Below are 23,259 nucleotides of genomic sequence, written 5' to 3'. Positions count from 1 at the left end.
AAATCGGCTTTAAATCATATTCAACTGACGAACAGTAAGTAAGAATTGTTTCCGGAGTAGACAATGCATCGTGAAAGAAGCCAGAGCCGTAGGAATAACGAGTCCGCCGGTATTTCCTGACTTTCAGCAACACCCATCGACCCAGTCGATCCGGCCCGACCTATCCCACTACGTTTGTGGACCCTGCGAGTGGTGAGAGGGGGCCAAACGACTAGGGGGGTGGTTCGAGTCGGCCCGCCCCCGTTAGGCTAGGTCCAGATGGGGTACGGTTTCACGAGAGGGTCTTTTATGGAAAATCCATAGACGGGTGCCCTTGGATCTGTGCCACCTCCAACTGCAGTCGTCGTTTAGCCGTTGCACCGGGCGGAAATCGGTTTCGGTTTTAGTGGCCGTTTCCAGATATTTGTCGGTCTGTCGTAGTAACGTAAGCGCTGTCGGTCATTAAGGGGTTATATTATTGCGACGTCCCGAAAAAGGACGTATTTTTCGAGAATTTTTTTCTCGAAATCTGCTCAGTGGATTTAAATGAAGCTTCGAGCATCCAATGTACATATTTTCAGGTATACAAAACTATTTTTTATATTAATTTAAGGTACAGAATGGCGTCGTAACTATTAACACATTATTTTCGTCACTGTGAATAAAAAAAATAACATTAATCTACATTGATTTTCTAAACTTAACTTATTGGACAAGAAATTTATTTTAAAATATATTGGTCTTAAAGCCAATGCTATGAATATTGTACAAGCTCTGAAGTACTCTAATTTGAAACACGCATGATTTCAAAACATTTTTACTAAAATGCACATTTCAAAATATATCAACTGGCCAATTTTTAAGTCTTGAAGTTAAGCTTAAAATACAATGATGAACATAAGCAATAGCAGAAGACATGATGACAATATCATAAATATTAATTTATAATAATAATATGGGTTAGAGGATTTTTTTATATTTCACGGTTTCAGGGAATCTACAATGTTATAGAAAAATCCCTAGAAGAATTTTTTTTCTGCAATATTTTTAGACGTTCGTCAAGCTTTCGATAAAGTCTGTCATATAGGTTTAAAGCATTAGATTCAAATCCTTCTCCCTGACCAATATTCAAATATTTTAAGACTTAAGGAAGATAAAAGTTGGAGTGCCACAGGGAAGTGTATTGAGGCAAGTTCTTTATATGCTGCACACTCGGGACTTGCATCCAATAACAATGTTCTTGCTACATTTGCAGATAACACTGCAATCCTTGCCATTAGAGATAATAACGCTGAATCAATTGAAAAGTTACAAACAGCTATTGCCGAAATACAATGATTGATAGAAGAATGGCGCATAAAAGTGAATCAAAATATATCAGTGCTTATGGAAATACAGCCAAATATCTTGGCATCACCCTTGATATTAAACTGAAACTGCTGGAAGCCACACGTTAAGAAAAAATGCGAAAAACTCAAGCCAAGGTAAAAGCAAATATACTGGTTATTGGTTAGATATTCAGCCTTGTCGGTATATAATAAGCTTTTACTTTAACAAGTCTTGAAACCAGTGTCTACTTATGACGTTCAACTCTGGGATTGCACCAGCTAAGGCATTAGAAATATCATACAAAAATTCCATAATAAGGTACTGCGAGGTATTTTTGATGCTCCATGGTACATTTATAACGATAATCTATCACTGTAACGTTATCAAGAACTATGCTCAGAGACATGAACAAAAGCTCCATCAGCAAAATCAATATTGAAGTTCTCCAGCTCCTAGATAATGATGGCTTAGTCAGAAGATTAAAGAGAATAAAATCATTTGATCTAATTTAGTGGAGTTACAAGTAAAACTCATTAAGACATTGATGCCCAAGGTGTGAAGATAGAAATGGTAATGCCATGAAGATTTTGTTCTGAAAAAGTTAATGTGGTACAATAACCCAACTAGGCTTCACATTATACTAGTTTTGAGGGAAATGATGATCAACCACATAAATTGATCCAATTGGATCTAAATTATTTCATTGTAGATCTTAATTACTCAATGTGTAGGTCACCACCAATTTAGAATCTAAACGACACTCTAAATATTACCCGCAGATGTAAATACTGTCTCCTATTTTCTATAAAACAAAAAACTGCGATTGCATAAAACTTAACCCAGAATTTGTAAGAATTAATCATCAAGTAAATCGATTTCACCGCCATCTCTATCGATTTTATTCCCTCAAGAATCACTAAACAAACAACGAAGATGTTTCGGAAAACAAGGTAAAAAGTTTCACAGCGTTAATGAACGAAAGTCAATAAAAAAAACTGGCAACAAAATCGAAGGTAGTATAAGCCCTTAAATAAAACAGTAGGCTTTGCCGATCGATCTGACGCAATGCACTTGCTGTCGTCGTTTTTCTTTTGTTCGGTTTTGTTTTTATGTTCGATCGATCGTGTAGTTAGACGTTCACTTTCTAATGTCAGTTTATTTATTGTTGTTTTTTGTTCGTAATTTGTTTCTTTGAAAGAATGGGCGAGCGTTTCGCAATAGAGCGTATGTAAATAGTTTGATATTGCTATAATATTTTTTTAAATTCAACTTTCTATTAATTAAATTAGCGTTGGGAACTGTCGACTGAAAACGACTACCGACTGTTTGGTAATTGACTACTTTTTGCTATCGACTGTTTCAGTCATGTACTTTTAGTTACTATTTTTAGTTCTACTAGTTTCATTCGACTGATATTTAACGTGCTGGATATGTTGCCCCAGCCGCTACCTGGACAGAAATGTACCCGATTTATGCTTACATAGATTTGTATTTGATATATATATATATATATATATATATATATATATATATATATATATATATATAGTTTTTTTAGTAGTTTGCTTGTAAATTACAATATATTGTTATTAATATAGCAGTATTTTGGAACGATATTTTTCAAGATGTTAATGTAATAGGGTCAAAAGATAAAATTGTGAATGATAAATAGTAAAATACGTTTGACTGTTTTTATGGCAATAATAGGTAATATTTTCATTACTCCCTCGATTTTTGTGAAAAAAATATTTCCGTTCAATAATAAATAAAGCATTTATTTTATTTTAAAGCTCAACTAGTAATTGTGCGATCATTTTTAATTATGTCATGGATTAGTTTTTTTTTATGATTAGGTATATGTTTAATTATTATACATCTTTAGTTTTTAGGTTTTGTTTACGTACTATTGCATTGTCTATATTTCTTATAGTATATTATTTGAAAATAGCAATTAACATATTAAAATACGCTAAAACATATCTGGGGTATACTCCATTCTATAGAAAAATTCCATTCCTTTTTACAGTTCCACAGTACATTCAAATATAAAAGTAATTCTACTTTGTTTAAAACGAAATTATTAATTCCATATCAGTAGTATTCAGTAATTTTTTTTCCTTTTCTTTTTTAAAGTTAGTATTAGTTAAAGTTAGTACTAATGAATAAGTACGTCTCCCTTATACTACTGTTGGAAAATATAAGCACATATAAAAATAACTGCTCCAAGCAATTATCTCCGTCCTTTTCTCTCTCACAATTTATACAGGAAAGGGTTCGGACATCTTCGTCTAACATCGCGAATTCAATAGTCATTGGTAAAAAGGAAAAACATCAGTCGAACCAACAATAGCGGCTGAAACAGTCGATAGTAAAAGGTAGTCAAGTACTAAACCGTCGATAGTCGATTTCAGTCGATAGTTCCCAACACAAGTTTAAAGGTTGAGAAGGCCTCATCTTGCAAGACTCTAAATTTTCTTTCGAAATGATATGCTTTCAGCAATCGACAGTACTTCCAGGTTATCAATTTGTTCATTTTATAGATTAATCCTAAAGACTATACCCGGTCAAAAGTTGGTGAGAGTTTTTTCAACAACCTTTGTTACTATATAGACTAGGTCGATTGTCGAGTGGTGATTTCGAAATCCAAATTTCTCAAATTATTTTGATATCACAGGTAGCAGCAAAATAGGCCTGTAAGATCCAACTTTTTCTGTCGGTTTGTCAGGTTTTTTAAACATAATTATTCGAGCAACCTTAAAAGAGTTCGCAGCATGTTTTAGTCTCAAACGGACATTGAATATGTATGTCAACATGATTATTGCTTTTCATGGCGGCTCTTTCAATGGCCCAGGTGAAATATCGTCAATTTCAGGAGCCTTTTTAGGATTGAGTTTGTTGTCAATTTCTGTGGCCACTTCCATTGGTGAAATCAGATTTACCAACATTCATAAGGTTTTATTCAATCACTGTCACGTTCAGAAACACTAATTAAGTGAATAACTATGTGTCTGATGGAGCTCACACAAACCGAAGGTTCTGTTTTCAACAATGCCTCTTTCCATAAATTCAAACAGTTCTGGTTTGAGTATCCTCCTCAACCTGAATATTTATTGTAATAATTCTTTACAATACCCCATATCAACTCAATTGAATTAAAAATGCAGTGATAGGGAGGAAGGTCATACTCAGGAAAGGAAAGTCAACTTCATACTCTGTGGCCATAACATTCAGTAATCTGATGTACTATGTATCTTTTCTCAGGCTTATTTCTAGGAAAGTAAATTACATAAAATGCAATTAAATATTTCATTTATATTTACCGAGTAACAATTTGAAATAGTTCATTCTTTAACGTGATTTCCTCGAAACTTATTTTATGTATTTTAAGCCATTCCTTAATTGCAGCCTTTGTTGGTGCACTTGTTGGGATTTTCCCCACCAGTGTCCTATATATATGGTAGATATGGTGCATTGTACATAACAATAACTCATGGTTCCTCCAAGTACTTTAGAAGCTGATTTTCAAACTCCTACAAGGACAAGTTAAGACATTTCTTCATGGTGGTCACCCTTGGACTTGGTTGGACCGAAAATAGCGACTGAAAACAATCGGCTGAAACAGTCGATAGTAAGTAAAAAGTAGTCAGTTACTAAACCGTCGATAGTCGATTTCAGTCGATAGTTCCCTACATAAGTTTAAAGGTTGAGAATGCCTCTTCTTGCAAGACTAAATTTTCTTTCGAAATGATACGATTCAGCAATCGACAGTAATTCCAGGATATCAATTTGTTCGCTTTATAGATTAATCCTAAAGACTATACCCGGTCAAAAGTTTGTGAGAGTTTTTTCAACAACCGTTGTTCGAAATTTCGAAATATAGTTACTTTATTTTGATATCACAGGTAGCAGCATTTATTCGAGCAACCTTAAAACAGTTCGCAACATGTTTCAGTCTCAAACGGACATTGGATATATTATCAACATGATTATTGCTTTTTATGACGGCTCTTTCAATGGCCCAGGTGAAATATCGTCAATTTCAGGAGCCTATTTTTTAGGATTGAGTGTGTTGTCAATTTCTGTGGCCACTTCCATTGGTGAAATCGGATTTACAGCTACTTCGGACTGATAAACAGGACTTATCCCCAATATAACCTCTTGAAATTGTCACGGAATAAAAATAATAGGTCAGATCTGTTTTGCAATCAGTTAACTGGTTTTAAACTTATCGACATTAAACAAGCTCACGGTTTCGATGAGGGACGATTTGCCGACGTGCGGCTAAAGGCAGCGCGTCTCGCCGGGATTAGAACTAAACGAGCGAACCAACGAGAGAAAAAACACAACGAGCTACAATAGATAAATAGTTGGTCAAGGTCGAAAAATAAGCCATTTTAATGGCGCTGCCGGAAATCAGCCTTAATCGCGTAATTATGTGGCGCGCGATGCACGAAAACAACCTCAAGGCCGTTTACGTAATGCGCCAGTGCAGACCGGTGGATGCATTATTTCCATTAAAAAAGAGTTGGCTCTGCCGGTCCCGACCGTCCGTCGTCTATTATTGGACGTAGGGCGTAGTTTGATTGCGCGACGTCCGTACAACTATTTAATTGGTCCGATTCGGACAAATAAAATTATTTTCGCTCGTTAATTATAGTATGCAGCTCGTTATTTTCGTACTTGACCGCTGCGAGGCGCGACGGGTATCGTTTGTCGTCGTCTTTTGCTGGGCGTCTTTTGTTTTTCCTTTTTGTTTGGATCTCGGGGGTCGCTGGGTTCTCCTTCGGGAGTTATTGTTGAGCTCGAACGGGAATAACAACCAGGACATATTTTTATTCCTTTTCATTTTTTTTGCAATACTTTTATGGGTATTTTGGTAATATACATTTCGATATAGAGCGGACGCTCGTTAATGTGAACTAATTCAAACCCATTGTCGTCCACGTTGTCGAAATATTTACACAAACGAACGTTATTTATGTGATTTGAATAAATGTTTTTTGTTAAAAGATCTTTCTTGATAAAACTACATTTAATCATCCTTAATGCATTTGCCATATCTGCAAAACAGTTAGTGTTATTTCTCTCTTCATACATGTTAACCAAATGCTCATGTATATTCTGAACAATAACACACATGCTCATAAAGCTTTCGCACTCTATAATACAACTCCCTACAACTAAAGTATATTAATTGTATACTGACCTTTAGTGGTTTCCTCTTTCATCACCCTGTCTTGCTAATCGTGAGCATTGAATCATAAACCAACATTCAAGATTATATTCAATCACTGTCACTTTCAGAAACACTAATTAAGTGAATAACTATGTGTCTGATCGAGCGCACACAAACCGAAGGTTCTATTTTCAACTATGCCTCTTTCCATAAATCCAGACAGTTCTGGTTTGAATGTCCTCCTCGACCTGAATATCTATTGTAATAATTCTTTGCAATACCCCATATCAACTCAATTGAATTAATTGAAGTAAAAATGTTAAAACGTAATCGACAATTTGTTGCAAAATTACCACAAGATTTGAGCTCGATTATCTCTCAAAATACAGTTTCTGCATTCATATCTTCATTTTCCCACTAAACTTGGGAGACACGACCGACCAGAAAGCAGGGTGAGTACACCGAGATATAGCGAAAATCGAATGACAGATCCTTAGCAGTATAATATACTCAGTTTAAGCTCTGTTCGGTCAAAAGTAGTAAGATAAATTAATTTATTGAATATTTCTAAAACTATAACTAATTTTAAAAAACGGTTCTTTGATATAGATTCAGCCTCCCAATATACCTTATAAACAGCTTTTGGCTGTTCAAGTGCAAAACATTGGCATTGTCTTCCAATACCTGCGTACGTAATATGAACGAACTAAAACATCTTTGGAAGATGTTTCCTAGTTCCTCACTTGTTTCCTAGTTGCACTTAGGGAAACATCGTCATCTTCTCTTTGGTAAAAAAGATATTATTTCAAATTTTTTTAGACAATTCCTTGATCCTTGAGCAACGCCAGGATTATCCTAATTTAATATAGTTCTTCGTAGTGTTACATAAATACATACATAATATACATATACATTGTAAATACAAATACATACAAAAATAAATCAAATAGCCTAGCTGTAAATTTGGCAACATCGACTTTTAGCATTTCGGCTAGCAGCGAGTAGATTGCGCCGACGAATATACGAATAGTTCCGAAAGTAGTCGAATCTCCGGACCACGATGATTTTTAATGTATACTGAATAAAACGAGGAGTCCAACCCCGAAAGTCGTGGTGCAGGTCAGAGCTCTGTCGGTATTCCCCCATCACAATACTCACTGTGTCTGCACAATTGACGCGACTTGCTGCTCGCTTTGTCGCTGACGAGAGCCTGAGAGCGTTTCTGTTTTTACGTCGTTCATTTTCAAGTAACAGATGGTCTATGCAGGAAGAACATTCTTAAGTCGCAATTTTCGTTTTAATAACATCATTATTGTGTAGGTTTCAACATATAATAGACAATCTGGGTTAATATCGATATTAATCTCCATTCCTAGCTAATGTTTAAGGATATTTTTGTAAATTTAGAAGCTTATTCTGCAATAATGTAAGTTATATTTTATGAAAGGGTTTTAAACAAAAAAAAACTATATTTTACTTAAAAACAGATTTATTTAAGAAAAGAAGAGACGACTGACTGAACGACGATACAAAGCGACACTGAGAGTTCTTATCTATCCATCAGATAGTCAAGACCGTAATATGTATACATTATTGTTTTCAATTTATTTTTCATTACTAATCACTACTTTTTGTTGCGTTTCTAACGGCATTTGAAAGATCTTTGAAAGATATTTGAATGTTTGTCCTGGGTTTTAATCCAATACTTCCCCAGGTATTTTTTTATCATCGACATCACAATCACCACTTTTAAAACCTTTAAACCAAAACCGACAATTGGGATATGATAACAGGCCAATTGAAAAATCCCCGGCCTACCATAGTAAAACACATTCTTGGGCAAAATTATTTTTATATTCAACATAATTCCCTTCAAAGGTGATACTGTGATTATAGCGACCCACGAACTTTTCGATACCATTTTTGTAGTACGATTTGTCCTTTGCTTCAAAATTGGCCTCAGTTTGGTCGATCACTTATTCATTCGACGAAAATTTTTCCCAGCGAGCATTCTTTTGAGATCTGAGAACAAGAAATAGTCGCTGGGGGCCAGATCTGGAGAATACGGTGGTTGAAGAAGCAATTCGAAGCCCAATTCATGGATTTTTGACACGGTGCATTGTATTGGTGAAGCAGCACTTTCTTTTTCTTCAAATGCGGCCGTTTCTCGGTGATTTCATCCTTCAAACGGTCCAATAACGCTATGTAATAGTCGCTGTTGATGGTCCTTACTCTTTCAAGGTAATCAATCAAAATTATTCCATGCGCATCCCAAAATACAGACGCCATAACCTTACCAGCCGACTGTTGCGTTTTCCCACGCTTTGCAGCGGTTTCATTGTGTGCAGTCCACTCGGATGACTGTCGATTGGACTTCGGAGTGAAATGATGGAGCCATGTTTCATCCATTGTCACATATCGACGCAAAAAGTCGGGTTTATTATGCTTGATCATCTTCGAACACTGCTCCGAATCATCAACTCGTCGTTGTTTTTGGTCAAAAGTGAGCTCGCGCGGCACCCACTTTGCACAGAGCTTTCTCATACCCAAATATTCGTGAATGATATGATGTACACGTTCAGTTGATATATTTAGAATGTATGCTATTTTATTCAGTTTCAATTTACGGTCATTCAAAATAATTTTGTGAATTTTGTAAATATTTTCATCGGTAACAATTTCTTTTGGGCGTCCACTGCGTTCACCGTATTCGGTGCTCATTTCACCACGTCTAAACTTAGCATACCAATCCTTGATGGTTGATTTTCCTGGGGCAGTGTCCGGAAACTGTGTATCAAGCCAAGTTTTTGCTTCAACTGTATTTTTTCCCTTCAAAAAGCAATATTATATCTACACGCGAAATTTCTTTTTTTTATTTTTTCACAATAACAAAAGTTGCTTTACTCAAAATGCTATAATTCACAAATTAATGATCCGTCAACTGTCAAATTTATATACACATCTTTTGAGGGTTAGGGCTAACTAAAAAACATGGATTTAATTCTAGTAGCGCCATCTATGTGTCAGGCCGGGGACTTGTTCAGTTGAACTATATGACTGTGTAAGAGTTAGTCTCCGTTTTTTCTAATGTTTGGCTTTAAAGTCAGATAACTATAGCAAAATGTATTCAATGAAGCCATACTGTAGCATTTTTGAGGGGCCTATTGAACATTCTAAATATAAACTTAGCACGTTGGTTTTTGCTTAGTCAAAAGCACTTTTTGCGACCTAATTGTATTGCCATCTAGATCATTGTAATGATGATTATTGAAATTTACATCACAAAGAAAACTCAAGACTGATCATCTTTGGAGCTGTTGTAGAGATTCAATCCTATAGTGTTCCAATTTCTATATATTACATTATAGGTTAATGACTCGTTGTCGTCAAGATATTGGATCCTTAAACATTGGGTGTGAATTGAAATTGTAAAACTGTGGCGTGAAGATTCTTTTCTTTATCAGGTTTTATTTATTCCGCAACAAAAAGCTGTTCTCAAACAAGCACATTGTAAAATCTACTATTCACAATCATTTTATTCTATTTACGTCACCTAAACACGCTGATTGTATTTTATAACTAAATAACTTTGTATTTTTTATTTCAAATACACAACTTCAGGATCTTTGATATTGTTTATTTTAAATGCATGAGAGATATTATTTTGTAATTTGTATTTTAATTAGAACAAGACATATTTTACGCAGTTCCGGACGGCAGACACATGAAGGATTTATCCTTCAATGAATTAATCTTATCAAGAATAGTCCCCACGCCAGGAGATATTTCGGTTGGATTTATCTGGTAAACTGCAGCTATAACATTGAGTTGAATGAACTCAAGTGCCCTATAAATGGAAAAATTTTGAATACCACTTGATCAAACAGTTAAAATCGTCAGTTTTATCTTCCTCGGTCTTCTTGAGTGTTATCAGGGAAACTTTATCATAAATAAAGTTTTTTGTTTACATTTCCGGAAATGTTGATTTCATCTCCACAAACATAACGACGAACATATTTTAGATGTGACAATTTTTAGATAAATTACTGTGTGTATATATTTAGTGATAAAACCGTTGATATTGTGCATTGCATGCTAGGTGCAGCTGCTCTCGATTATATCGTGTTTATTTACCACGCCAGCTCTTGGCTCACCCGCATATCAATGCCGATCGATAACAATAATAATGATTTAACATTAACCGCAGCCAAGAGCGTTTCTACATAATTCGCTTCCTACCATAACCCTTCGGTTCGTGCGGTGTGGGTTCCATGTACGGGTATGCGTTGTGGTTCGCAGAACGGACTCAGTACGTGACCTACGCCACAAGAAACGGGGTTGGCCGTGCATTTTGACTGGCTGGTTTCGAGATAACATTGTCCCGAACGCAGTTTTATTGTTTAATGTACCGGATGTTCGTACGTGACATACGTATACGGATCGTTTGTACGAAAAGTGAGTGAATAGGTGAATAGGTACTGATTTTGTGGATTGTATGTAAAGGAAATGAAGGATCAGGTTATTCAAATTAATAATTTTGTCGTTTCTCTATATATACGTAGTTCTTTAGGGATGATTTTCTAATATAGGAGTTTGCGGAGATCGATTTTTTAAAATATCTTCAAGCTTAGCCCGTTAGGAGTATTTTTTAAAACTTTGTTTCCTGAGATATAGCTGTTTTAGTGAAGTTGAATCTAAAAAGAGAGACGGTTGATATAATATTTCAACTTCTACTGAACCGGTTTGCTTAAAATTTAGTGTGAGCCTGCTTTAAACATTCTTTTATCGTTTTAAGATAAAAAAAACACGACCGAAAACACGATATTTTTGTTAACCATTTTTTACATTTGTGATTTTTTTATATTTTGTACTTTACTTTGATTTTTTACTCATATCTGGTGAGTACAATATGAGTAAGTTGTAACGGTTAAACAATATCGATATATTTCGTGGATTTACTAGTCCATCAACAAGCGGTATATTCACAAAAAATACTTGGTTTGAAAGTATATCGGGTTTTATACTTTTTAATACTAAGATACTCAAAAGTAACGATATGTTGTATATTAGCTTCGCAAGAGGGTTTGATATGTGTCTCAATGTATGTGTGTATGTGTATTTCTTGATGCCATTCAAAATGTGGTTATTACAATAACAAAATACAATACAAAAATGTAGTAAAATGAAAATTACTAAACATTTCTTTGATCCACGGTGATGTTGTTTTACTCAGTAATATAATAGTTATTTTTATTCCGGTCTATTGTATTCTATGAATCCAACATAAAGATCAATTTATTTCTTCTTTAACTTACTGGAGTCGAGTTTTCCTGCTGGTCGCCGGTATCAAATTAATTATCAAAAAGAAAGAGGACAGGTTGGCAGTCGATCTGCAGTTACTCGAAACGTTTCTTCGTGTAGTTAAGTGGAGTTCGGGCGATAGTATCGCAACTGAAGTTGCATGTAGATTATTTGCATTCCCAACGACCACTGTTCCAAATAAGAACCATTGAAGCTTTTAAAACATCCCTAGTTCAAGGATTCCCGGCACACGCATCACAGTTCAAGGTTTAAGGGCACCAAAGGTGGACTGAAGTTGCTGTGAGTTAACACATTCAGTTTAGACAGTTCCTTAGTCGCAGACTATTGGAAACTGGAGTCACCAAAGCTGGGAAACCATTGCATCGAGGACTACCATGGAAGTGTGGGTAGAAACAGTGCATTTTCGATCGGTTGAAGATATTCAAACATAATTTTACAATTATAAACTATCGAGACAGAATAACGTAACCACTTACATAACAGGTCAATTGAAAAGTCCCCGACTTACCATGGTAAAACACATTTTTTGGCAAAATTAGTTTTTCTTTATTCAACGTAATTCCCTTCAAGAGTGATACACTGATTTTAGCGACCCTCCAACTTTTCGATACCATTTTTGTAGTACGATTTGTCCTTTGCTTCAAAATAGGCCTGCCGACAGCTGTCAAATTTATACACGTATCTTTTGAGGGTTAGGGCTAACTAAAAAACATATGTAAAACATTTTGAGGGATGTTATCTAATACAGCCCAGACTATCTGGCTATCTGTTTTTCTAATTACATGACTACAGACTAGTGTATTAGTGAGACGGGTTGGTTTGTTTTTTCCTTGGTATTCATCCAGTGGTGTCTTCTTTCCTTGAATAAATAAAAAGAATTGAATAAATTTAAAGTATAATAATAGTTTTTTTTTGTTTAAAACCCTGTCCTAAAATATAACTGACATTGTTGCCACATTTCAATTTTTTCAATTTCCTCATATTCCGTTCTTATTCGTAACATTTGGGTATGTAGCAGGTAGTATCAAAGTGATGTTATAGATGATTTAATATCTCAAAATGTAACTATTTGAATTATTATTGTTAATTTGAATCGATGTCTTGAAGAAACTCATTATGAGTAATATAAAAAGTTAGGATAAATAATAGTATTTTAATATTTGTTCGTTTTTATGAATGGCTGTAAGTATCGAAAAGTTATTTTTAGTTAGGATTTTTGGTCACTCGATCGGTATATTGTTTTATTTTTCGAATATCTTCGAGGACGCTCAACTATATTACGAAATAATGTTTATATTTATCAATAATTTAACATCCATTAATGATCATAGGTTATATTGAGTTTCTGTTGTCAGAATTGCCCATTCTAGAAATGTAAGATCGTCCTTGCTTCCCATATTTGCTTTACCTTTCTCGGGTTCTCACCGCTGATTATTTATTTACTTCCCATCCTGGTCATCTTTGTTATATTCCTGACTCTTGTGAGGTTTTGGATTTGCACTGTTGGTATCTTACTTTTATCTCCCTTTGACAGTATCCATGCCTGGCAACAAAATATTATGCTTTTATTCGGAATTTGTTTGTCTTTTCTTCCATTAATATTATAAAAGTGTATTATAATAGAATATTCTAATAAGTAATAGTAATAATTAATCTTGTATCAATTGTTCATTGTTGAGAACAATTACTATAAAATGCTCTATATTTTTTAATTGAAATAACATCGGAAATGTTTTTTAAATACTTGACAACACCGTATAACCACGAAAAATGAAGAATTATATATTATATGTTGTTTTTAGGCATCTGGATCAATTAGAACCAACGGAAAGATCACTTGTGGCGATTCTGATAGGAAGGCAATGCCAGAAGCTCGCTGCCCCCCAAATAAGGAATTCCTGAACAGTATGGTGGCCAGCAGGTGAGTTATTTATTTATTAGTTTAAAACCCCAGTTTTAATTAGCCTCTCCACAGTACAAAAAATATAGCAGTAATAACAGGCCCCTTACAAAATGAAAATTCGCTTCTTTTTAATTCATTACAATCGAACGTTGAGTAAATAACATGTCGAATATTATACCGAATAACAACTGAGACTGGTTGTTGAGGATTCTTTAGGCGTTGGTCGTGTTTTTTAATAAAAATCAAGAGATACTACTTTAACTTAAAAGTGTTTTGCTCTGAGAATTTTGCTCTTTAAATCAACAGAATATGTTGATGCTATGAACTCAGTTTTTTATTGATCAAAGTGCGTAAATAATCAACTCTAGCAGACAAAAAAGCCTCATGGTCTCAGGGCAGGCGAGTAACAGTGGAATGTTTCAATGTTGTGAATTATTTACGCCATTTTCGGACACAGTCAATTATAATCAATATCTGTAATTTTAACAGTGATCCGAATAATTAACCGACAGTCAGATTGACAGTTGTCTATATATAATTAAATCACTTTAGATATACGCAGTGTATAAAATATATTTGATATTATTATATTTTATTACACAGTTATTAGAATGTAATATAACTTTTGGTTAGATAAATAATCTTATTATTACGAAAACAATAGCAATTACAAAATTATACCAATTGCAGTACCAAACCTAATATAAACATTTTTTTATGGAAATATAGCTTTTTAATAATTTTTTTATGTATCTTGTTGTAATTTTGAATGACATTTGTTTAAGGATGGATTATATTTATAAAAACGATTAGAATATTGCATTTTTTCAGCACTTTTTCAGCCTTTCATAACCACTTGGCTGGTATACAGCAGAAAGTTAAATAAGTGGTAACCAGAAAACTCTTCACAACTCTTGCAATGTTAGTGGTACTCCACTATCATGTGTAAAAATTCTCAATTATCCAAGACACGCTAAAATTTAATTTTTACGTATTAAATAATCGTTTCCATATACCTCTTTTAGCAAAATAAGAACGTTATATATGTATTATTTGCAAAATTCACGCCAGTAACCAAGTTGGGTAGGACTGGATCTCTTTGGAAATGGTCTGTAAGTTGATCTAAAAGTGGCAAAGAGATTAACATGACCAATATTCATATATATATATATATATATATATATATATATATATATATATATATATATATTTATATTAGTCATGTACATACATATAGATATATATACATATAGTCTATATATACATCTAGTCTATAGAATTTGTGGCGTCAAAACATCGCAATGTTGCAAAAACATTGACATCTAAAAACTATAGCTAGCCACAATTGGTTAGAGTTATAACCTTTTATCACTATTTACGTGTTCGAACTAATCAGACAGCTGTGTGTCTCTTTTTAACTAGAATAAAATGAGAAGGAAAATATTGTCTGATTCTGCTTTTTTGTAAAACGAATTTACAGATTGCGACAGGCAATAAATTAAACATCTTGATGACGTATGTACAAAAAAACTTTGAATAGCCTATATAGCAATATATTGAACTTCATGTATTATATGTAGAAAAGTAAATTGGCTTACCATGTCTTATCATACCCAAAACTTACTGAAGGCTTTATTTTCATTTGTCTTTAAGATCCAGTAAGTAAATAAGGTAAAAGTAACTTTTGAAAATGTTAAATTGTTGATTGAGTCGTTTATTTGTTCTTTTTGTTAAAGTTTTTAATTTATCAAACGCAATAGTTACTAGTATGGTTATTTATATTTTATTATTTGTGCGGGAGGAAATAAAAGTAAAAATAAATAATAAGCTTTCTCTAAATTTATTGCCACTAAAACGGAAAGGCTGTGAATACTCCCACGATAGTGCTGTAATCTAAAAATAGCAATTATATTACACCACTACCGTATACCAGTGTTTTATATATGACATAATAGATGCAGTAAAGCTCCGGCAGTTCCCCGTTTCAAATATATATGAAATCTCGCGATTCCCACAGGAGATATGGGAGTTTTTGAGGCACTGATTAAAGAACCGAAGGCCGTAACTTCGCGGGTGGGGATACACTTTAATACTGTAAAGCCATAAATTCAAAATGCTCGTTTATTTTTCTATGTTAGGTTTTATTATATTTTGTTTTTTTTTCTATTTAACAACTTGTTTTGAACCTCAAAATTATTTTATAGGAAGTTTGTGTTTCGTCTCACGTATCACTCCAAGAACCAATGTATCCCAATGTATAATCACTTTTTTAATCGACTTCGAAAAAAGAGGAGGTTCTATTGTCTGTCGATTTTTCCGTCAATTTTGTAACGAAAACATATCAAAATTAATATTACTGTTTTTGCTAAAAATTGAGTTATACACCTAATAATTATAGAAATGTCTTCTTAACTACGTCAAAACTAATTCACCAATAATACAGAACAAATTGTATTGTAAGTGATTGTTTCTTGTGTTGTTTAAGCGAATAAATATGTCACTTTTAAATATTAGAAAGCTGCTTGTTCTAGATAGTTAAACCGAACAAGTGTAGATAACTAGAGCAATTTAACATGATCAGTTCTCGCATTTGTTTTTATGACTGATTTTTTTTCACAAAAATGATAATGGACTCGTTTAATTCGAGTTCATTTTTTTTCTTGTACATGTAACCGTCTTAAACATTTTCATCGTTATTTTCTTGGTTTGGTATTTAGATGTTGTTTGTGTGTGTGTGTGTGTGTGTTTTGTTCAGGTTTTGGGGGCTTGGTTTGACCTGATTTATTTGTTTACTCGCTGTCAGCACCGGTTCCGTGTTCTGTTATGTATGTACACGTTATTTCTTGGAGTAATATTGTAGTATTATATTCGAGTCGAGATAATTAGTTTTTCGTTTATTTTCAGTTTCGAATTTTCATGTTACAAACATTGATTTATATCTTGTTATGAATTACAATGCTCAGTTTTTATATTTAGACTCTCACTATTACGTTATTTTAAGCTTTTGGTGTTGTTGATGCTCTAAAATCAAAGTACTATAACATTTGAGGCATTGTAAAACCTCTCTTTGTTTTGATTCTCTTGATTTATACTTTAACTAATTTCATGATATTATGGATTACTCTAATATATCTTAAATTATGATATTATTAACAAACTTTACATTAACACCACGTTATACCTTTCAAGGCTGAAAAAGTATGGAGATAACTTGAACCACAATCTGACTTAACATACTACAATAATGCAATTATGCGGTTGCACACAATATTAATATGATCCAAACTTATCAAAATAAAGTTCTTCGCAACTTTGTTAATATCCCATCATACATTAAAAATGGGGACATCCACAATGATCTAAGGGTACAGCTAAGAAAGAAAATAGTGAAAGAAATTAAATGTTCTACGAAAGTATATCAAGATAGATTGCGTAATCTCCATATATACGAAAACTGTGCACCAATGTACATATAGTATTTCCAAAGAAGTTTTGTACATACATCATCTAAATTTGTGAAGTCAAAACGTCGCAATGTTGCCGTATCAACTCTGAGTTTTAGTTCAGTTTGGGTTTGACATACAACAAAATTCTAATCTAAATAAAATAGTTGAATGAAAATGTTATCAAATATAATTTATTTTAATGTTACAATAGATCTAATACATACATTATCGAAGAACTAAAAAATACAATTAGGTACACAGTTATAATAGTTTGTAGGTTAGGGTTGTGTTTGATTATATTTACATTAAACTCTTTTCCACACCACCTATGAGTTAGAGTTGTAGGCGCGTTTTTCATGTAGTTGGATCACTTGGTTGCCTAATCCACCTGGCGAAAAGATAATTTCTTGCAACAATCTGTAAAGCTTTTCCAGGCTTTAACCAGGATCTTTTTTGCTTAACAACACCTGATTTATTATATTATATTTGATTCCAAAAATTGCTCTTAAGGAAATGCCTTTTTCGCAACCTTATATTTTCTGAACAGTTCAAGACTTCATACATACTTTTTACCGTGAGTTTTCTAACTATTAAATGTTATATTTTCCAATTGTTATTTATATTTATCACTTTTCTGTTTGTAATTTAGCTATTTTTTTATATTTGCTATTCAGGGTCACCTTAACAGTTTCCACGATATAATAATAAGTCAATGGAAAAGTTCCTGGTCTACCATAGTAAAATGCATTTTTTTGGAAAAATTATGTTTTTTTATTCAACATAATTCCCTTCAAGGGTGGTACACTGATTATCCTCCCTCCAACTCCCGATTTGTACTGTACGATTTGTCACTTGCTTCGAAATAGGCCTTAGTTTCAGCGATCACCTCTTCATTCGACGAATATTTTTTCCCAGCGAGCAATCTTGAGATCAGAGAACAGGAAATAGCCCCTGGGGGCCAGATTTGGAAAATACGGTGGATGAAGGAGCAATTTGAAGCCCAATTCATAGATTTTGCCATCGTTTTCACTGACTTGTGACACGGTGCATTGTCTTGGTGAAGCAGCACTTTATTTTTCTTCAAATGCGGCCTTTTTTCGGCGATTTCGTCCTACAAACGTTACAATAACGCTATGTAATAGTTGATGTTGATTGTCCTTCCTTTTTCAAGTTAATCAATGAAAATTATTCCATACGCACTGTTGCGTTTTTCCAAGCATTGGAGCAGGTTCATCGTGGATAGTCCACTCGGATGACTGTCGATTGGACTTCGGAATGAAATGATAGAGTCATTCATTGTCACATATCGACGCAAAAACTCGGCTTTATTACGTTCATCCTCAAACACTGCTCCTAATCAGCAACTTGTCCTTGTTTTTGGTTAAAAGTAAGCTCGCGCACCACCCACTTTACACAGAGTTTTGTCATAACTAAATATTCGTGAATGATATGATGTACACGTTCAGTTGATATCTTTAGGGTGTCTGCTATTTCATTCAGTTTCAATTTACTGTCATTTAAATTCATTTTGTGGATTTTTAAAAACTTTTGCCCATTGCGTTTACCGTCTTCGGTGCTTTACCACGTCTAAACTTAGCATACCAATCCTTGATGGTTGATTTTCTTGGAGCAATGTCCGGAAACTCGGCATCAGGCCAAGTTTTTGTTTCAACCGAATTGTTTCCCTTCAAAAAGGAATATGTTATCAACACGCGAAATTCCTTGTTATGCTATAATTCACAAACTAATGATCCGACAGCTGTCAAATTTATACACGTATCTTTTGAGGGTTACGGCTAACTAAAAAAACATATAGATTTAATTCTAGTAGAGATCTATGTGTCAGGTCGGGGACTTTTCAATTGACCTGTTATATGGCTTAACTCTGCAATATTAGACAATATATTTGTAGAATTTCCTGTTAGTAAAACTATTTTTCAAGATTTTCACAGGGCTGGGTTTCTTAATCCTCAGGATTTTTTGGACTTTTAGCAGCTGTGTCAATGTGACCACTTATTAAATCGTTATACGTTTTTCCAAACAAATACTGAATAATTAGTAGATTTAACTAACAATATTTCTCATTTCTACTGGATTTTAAAGACGTGAAATTAACACTCAAACATTTAATAATATACGAAAGTAAAGTCTACGAAAGTAAAAAAGTATGCTCAGCTCTAGAATATTCTTAGATGTAGCACAAGTCTTCGATAAGGTTTGGCATGAAGGCCTTGTTCATAAACTACAGAAAATGTTACCAAAACAACACACCGAACTATTAAAATCCTACATTACAACCAGAATGTTTAGAGTCAAACAAGAAGAAGCTTACTCTACAATAAAAGAAGCTAAAGCAGGTGTACCACAAGGAAGTGCACTGGGGCCAATGTTTTATCTACTCTACACTTGTAATATACCACAAATGGAAAATGTTAGGATGGCTACATTTGCTGATGATACTACGATTATAGCTGTCGGAGATAATAGTCGAGAAGCCTCACTAAAATTACAACAGGCAGGTGACAATATAGATAATTGGACACAAGCTTGAAAAATAAATATTAATGAAAGTAAATATGTGCGTGTGCAGTTCAACTACAATCAGACCGTACAAGCACCAATAATATTAAATAATACTAACATTCCATATAGCAACAACGCTAAATATCTCGGAATGAATCTTAATTCTAAACTTAGTTGGAAGGAACATATAAGGAAGAAAAGAAAAGAACTGGAATTGAAATATAGGAAAATGTACTGGCTAATTGGAAGAAAATCAAAAGTACTGCAGCTTTTGGATACCACCAGAACAGGACACAGACTCAAAAGATCTGATCAAACCATCTGATCTTGTGTAGTGTTGTGTAGTGAGGTGCATATAATAAAAAATACAGCAGTGACATGTATAAACATAATTTCTCCAGAGACTGAGATGGGGTCGATGGATCCTCCTAGTTATATACCTAGATTTAAGTTATCATAGAGACAAATTGTAGGTTAGTCGGAAACGTCTTGTAACAATGTAAATAGTTAAAAAACCATTTAATATTGGAAGGCAAAACAAATATTGGGTGTAATAATGCGATGGAAATATAGATTTTCATTCATCCATTCATTAAAACAATTTTCTACACCAGAACACAACTGTTAAGTATACGGGAGTCCGAAAAACCCAAACAGGATTGGATGAAATTTAAATAGTCGTCAGTCACTCGCTTGATATATACATTTTCCGTGCTTTTGAAATTGTTTTTGCGTCTATATCGAAACGTCGAAATCAATATTTGTTCACCGGTACAACCAGGAGTTTTACAGGAGTTTTTTTTGCTCTGAACGAGCGGAACAATCGGTCGCTTTCTCTCTAAACTTTTCAGTTTATTTCTACTCCGTCGAGCTCTAAATATAGACTCATTATCAAGAATTTAATAGATAATGATAGCCGGCGAATATTGCGTTTTGATTCTCATAAATTCTAAATTTAGAATAATCAATAACCCCGATATCAATTTAGTTGTCGTGTATTTCGCAATTTTTGTGTGTTGTGTGTTGTAATGCGTCGGCTGAAAAATCATCGGTCTGACTAGTAAATAAACCTTTTTTGAGCGAACAGCGAACATTATTTATCTGTAACAGTTTCCTTCCAAAGAGCAAGAGGGGATGAGCTAACTAGGCGACATTGCTCTAGCATATTTGTATAAAAACATGTTATTTGTATATTTATTAATTAAATTATGCTCATGACAATGACGAATAGTGATAATCTTAGTCTCTGGTGTAATAATGTTTATGTATTAATACTGTGTTTCTTTTCAATACACCTCACTACCCTACACAAGATCAAATGGTCAGATCATTTTGAGTATGTCCCGTTTCTATTATTATCCAAGAATTGAACTATTTCGGTATTAACATGAGTGTCTTTGTAATTCTTTTGATTTTCTGAGTAACAGTCGGTATCTGAAGGTCTCGGTGTAAGTAAACAGTCCTGTAGTATCCTTGGACATCTACAATACTTCTCAGGACGTTGTTCTGGAAAACTTATATAGTATTTATATTAGTTTCCACGGAAAATCGCGGAATTGCACATGTCCATCTAGGTTTCAATACTTGCTTGTACAGTAGCAATTTATTGTGTAATTGTAGGCATATATTTTGCCTTGTTCGCCATATTTAGACGCTCTTTTTCTGCTGCCGCCATAATTTTTCAAAATATTTTAATTTACTCCATCCTCTAGTAACTTCAAATATTTTTTTTGGGTATCACAAAATCGAGCTACGCGGTGATACTGCTCAGCTTGAAAAAGGCGGTCATTGCAGAGGTCACTGCTGTTTCGTTAAATATTTCGTGACAGGCATCACTTATGTATTTTCCTGGTGATTCCGGCTAGTTTGGTCTTTTAATTCTTCATATTCAACTTTTTTAATAGACTCTTTTATCATCTGTAATGTTTTCACCACTTCTCACAATAACTACAAGAATATATCAATATGTAAATATTTTATGAATGTAATTTTTTGGGTACGAATTTTCAACAACATTGGATGTGTGTTTGTTTGCTCTTAATTTGACATATTCTACACCAGAAAAAATATGTCCCCTACAGTTAAGAAAAATGTAGCACAATAAAATAATTTATACATTACATAATACAGCCTGTTGCTAATAACCAGCTGTTCTGGAAAGAGCATCTTAAAAACAAACGAGCAGAAGGTCTTATAAGGCTAAAAAATACGTTTGTTGCTTGGGCGACAATCTGAATTACCACTCCCCGAGAAACTGTTGTTATACAACCAAATCTTGAAACCGGTGCGAACCTACGGTGTAAAATTATAAGGTTGCATAAAGAAATCTAATATTAACATGATACAATCTTACCAAAACAAAGATCTCATGGTAGCAACGATCGGCGAAGAAATTAAATACCAAGAAGCACCAAGAGATATTATGTGATCACTTTATAAGTTAGGATTGTCTTTTATTATATTTGCATTGCACTATTTTCCATACCGACTATGAGGTAGAGTTATAGGAGCGGTTTTTAAGGTAGTGGTATCTAATTAATTAAGAATTGTCTAGTCAATGAAAATTATTCGATGCGTATCCCAAAATACAGACGCCATAACTTTGCCAGACGACTGTTGCATTTTTCCACTCTTTGGCGCTCCAGGTTCATCGTGTGCTGTCCACTCGGATGACTGTCGATTGGTCAAAAGTGAGCTCGCGCGGCATCCACTTTGCGCATAGCTTTCTCATACCAAAATATTCGTGAATGATATAGTTCAGTTGATATCTTTAGAATATCTGCTGTTTCATTCAATTTCAGTGTACAGTCCTTCAAAATAGTTTTGTGGATTTTTTTAATGTTTTCGTCGGGGCCTCGTCGACAAAACTTCTTTTGGGCCTCTTCTGCGTTCAGCGTCTTCGGTGCTCATTTCACCACGTCTAAACTTAGCATACCAGTCTTTGATGGTTGATTTTCCTGGGGAAGTGTCCGAAAACGCATCATCAAACCAAGTTTTTGCTTCAACTGCATTGTTTCCCTTCAAAAGTCAATATCCTATCAACACGCGAAATTCCTTTTTATCCATTTTTTTTCACAATAACTAAAGTTACTTCACTGAAAATGCTATAATTCACAAACTAATGATCCGACAGCTGTCAAATTTATACACGCATCTTTTCAGGGTCAGGGCTAACTAAAAAACACATGAATTTAATTCTAGTAGCGCCATATTGTGTCAGGCCAGGGACTTTTCAATTGACCGTTATGAGTTATTGGTCATACCCAAAATCTACCCACTCCAGATAATCACTACATAGTATAAAACAAAGTCGCCTTTTCTGTCCCTATATCCCTATATGCGCTTAAATCTTTAAAACTACACAACGGATTTTGATGCGGTTTTTTTCAATAGATAGAGTGATTCAAGAGGAAGGTTTATATATATAATACATGCATAATATACTAAGGCAATATTGCTAATTTTAGAGGTTTGTAACGTGATGTCGTAAATTAACCTATTTTTTTAGGCTTATTTAGCAATTAGCAAAAACGCTGCCTAACCCTACGAGTTAGATCAAATTAATGTACTACAGTATTGTA

At 34.0% G+C, this 23,259-nt stretch overlaps 1 protein-coding gene across 7 annotated transcripts in view; it reads left to right on the top strand.

Moving 5' to 3' along the window:
• Nucleotides 1-23,259, top strand: part of Tcmet (methoprene-tolerant) — a 213,084-nt gene that overhangs the window by 73,813 nt on the left and 116,012 nt on the right. For 5 of the 7 annotated variants that reach the window (XM_076415496.1, XM_076415502.1, XM_076415498.1 and 2 more), the window contains one exon: nucleotides 13,609-13,727. In XM_076415496.1, coding sequence (XP_076271611.1) covers nucleotides 13,609-13,727 — 119 coding nt within the window. Of the gene's footprint in view, nucleotides 1-449; nucleotides 561-10,848; nucleotides 10,940-13,608; nucleotides 13,728-23,259 lie in introns of those variants that run through there. The other 2 variants (XM_076415503.1, XM_076415504.1) reach the window with 2 other exon arrangements.

The sequence above is a fragment of the Rhynchophorus ferrugineus genome, unplaced genomic scaffold (assembly GCF_030347505.1).
Source record: "Rhynchophorus ferrugineus isolate W39M unplaced genomic scaffold, kcgeb_rfMv2 rfM10, whole genome shotgun sequence".
NCBI lineage: Eukaryota > Metazoa > Arthropoda > Insecta > Coleoptera > Curculionidae > Rhynchophorus > Rhynchophorus ferrugineus.
Note: the sequence above shows the minus strand (reverse complement) of the source record. Positions and strands in the feature narration are given on the sequence as shown.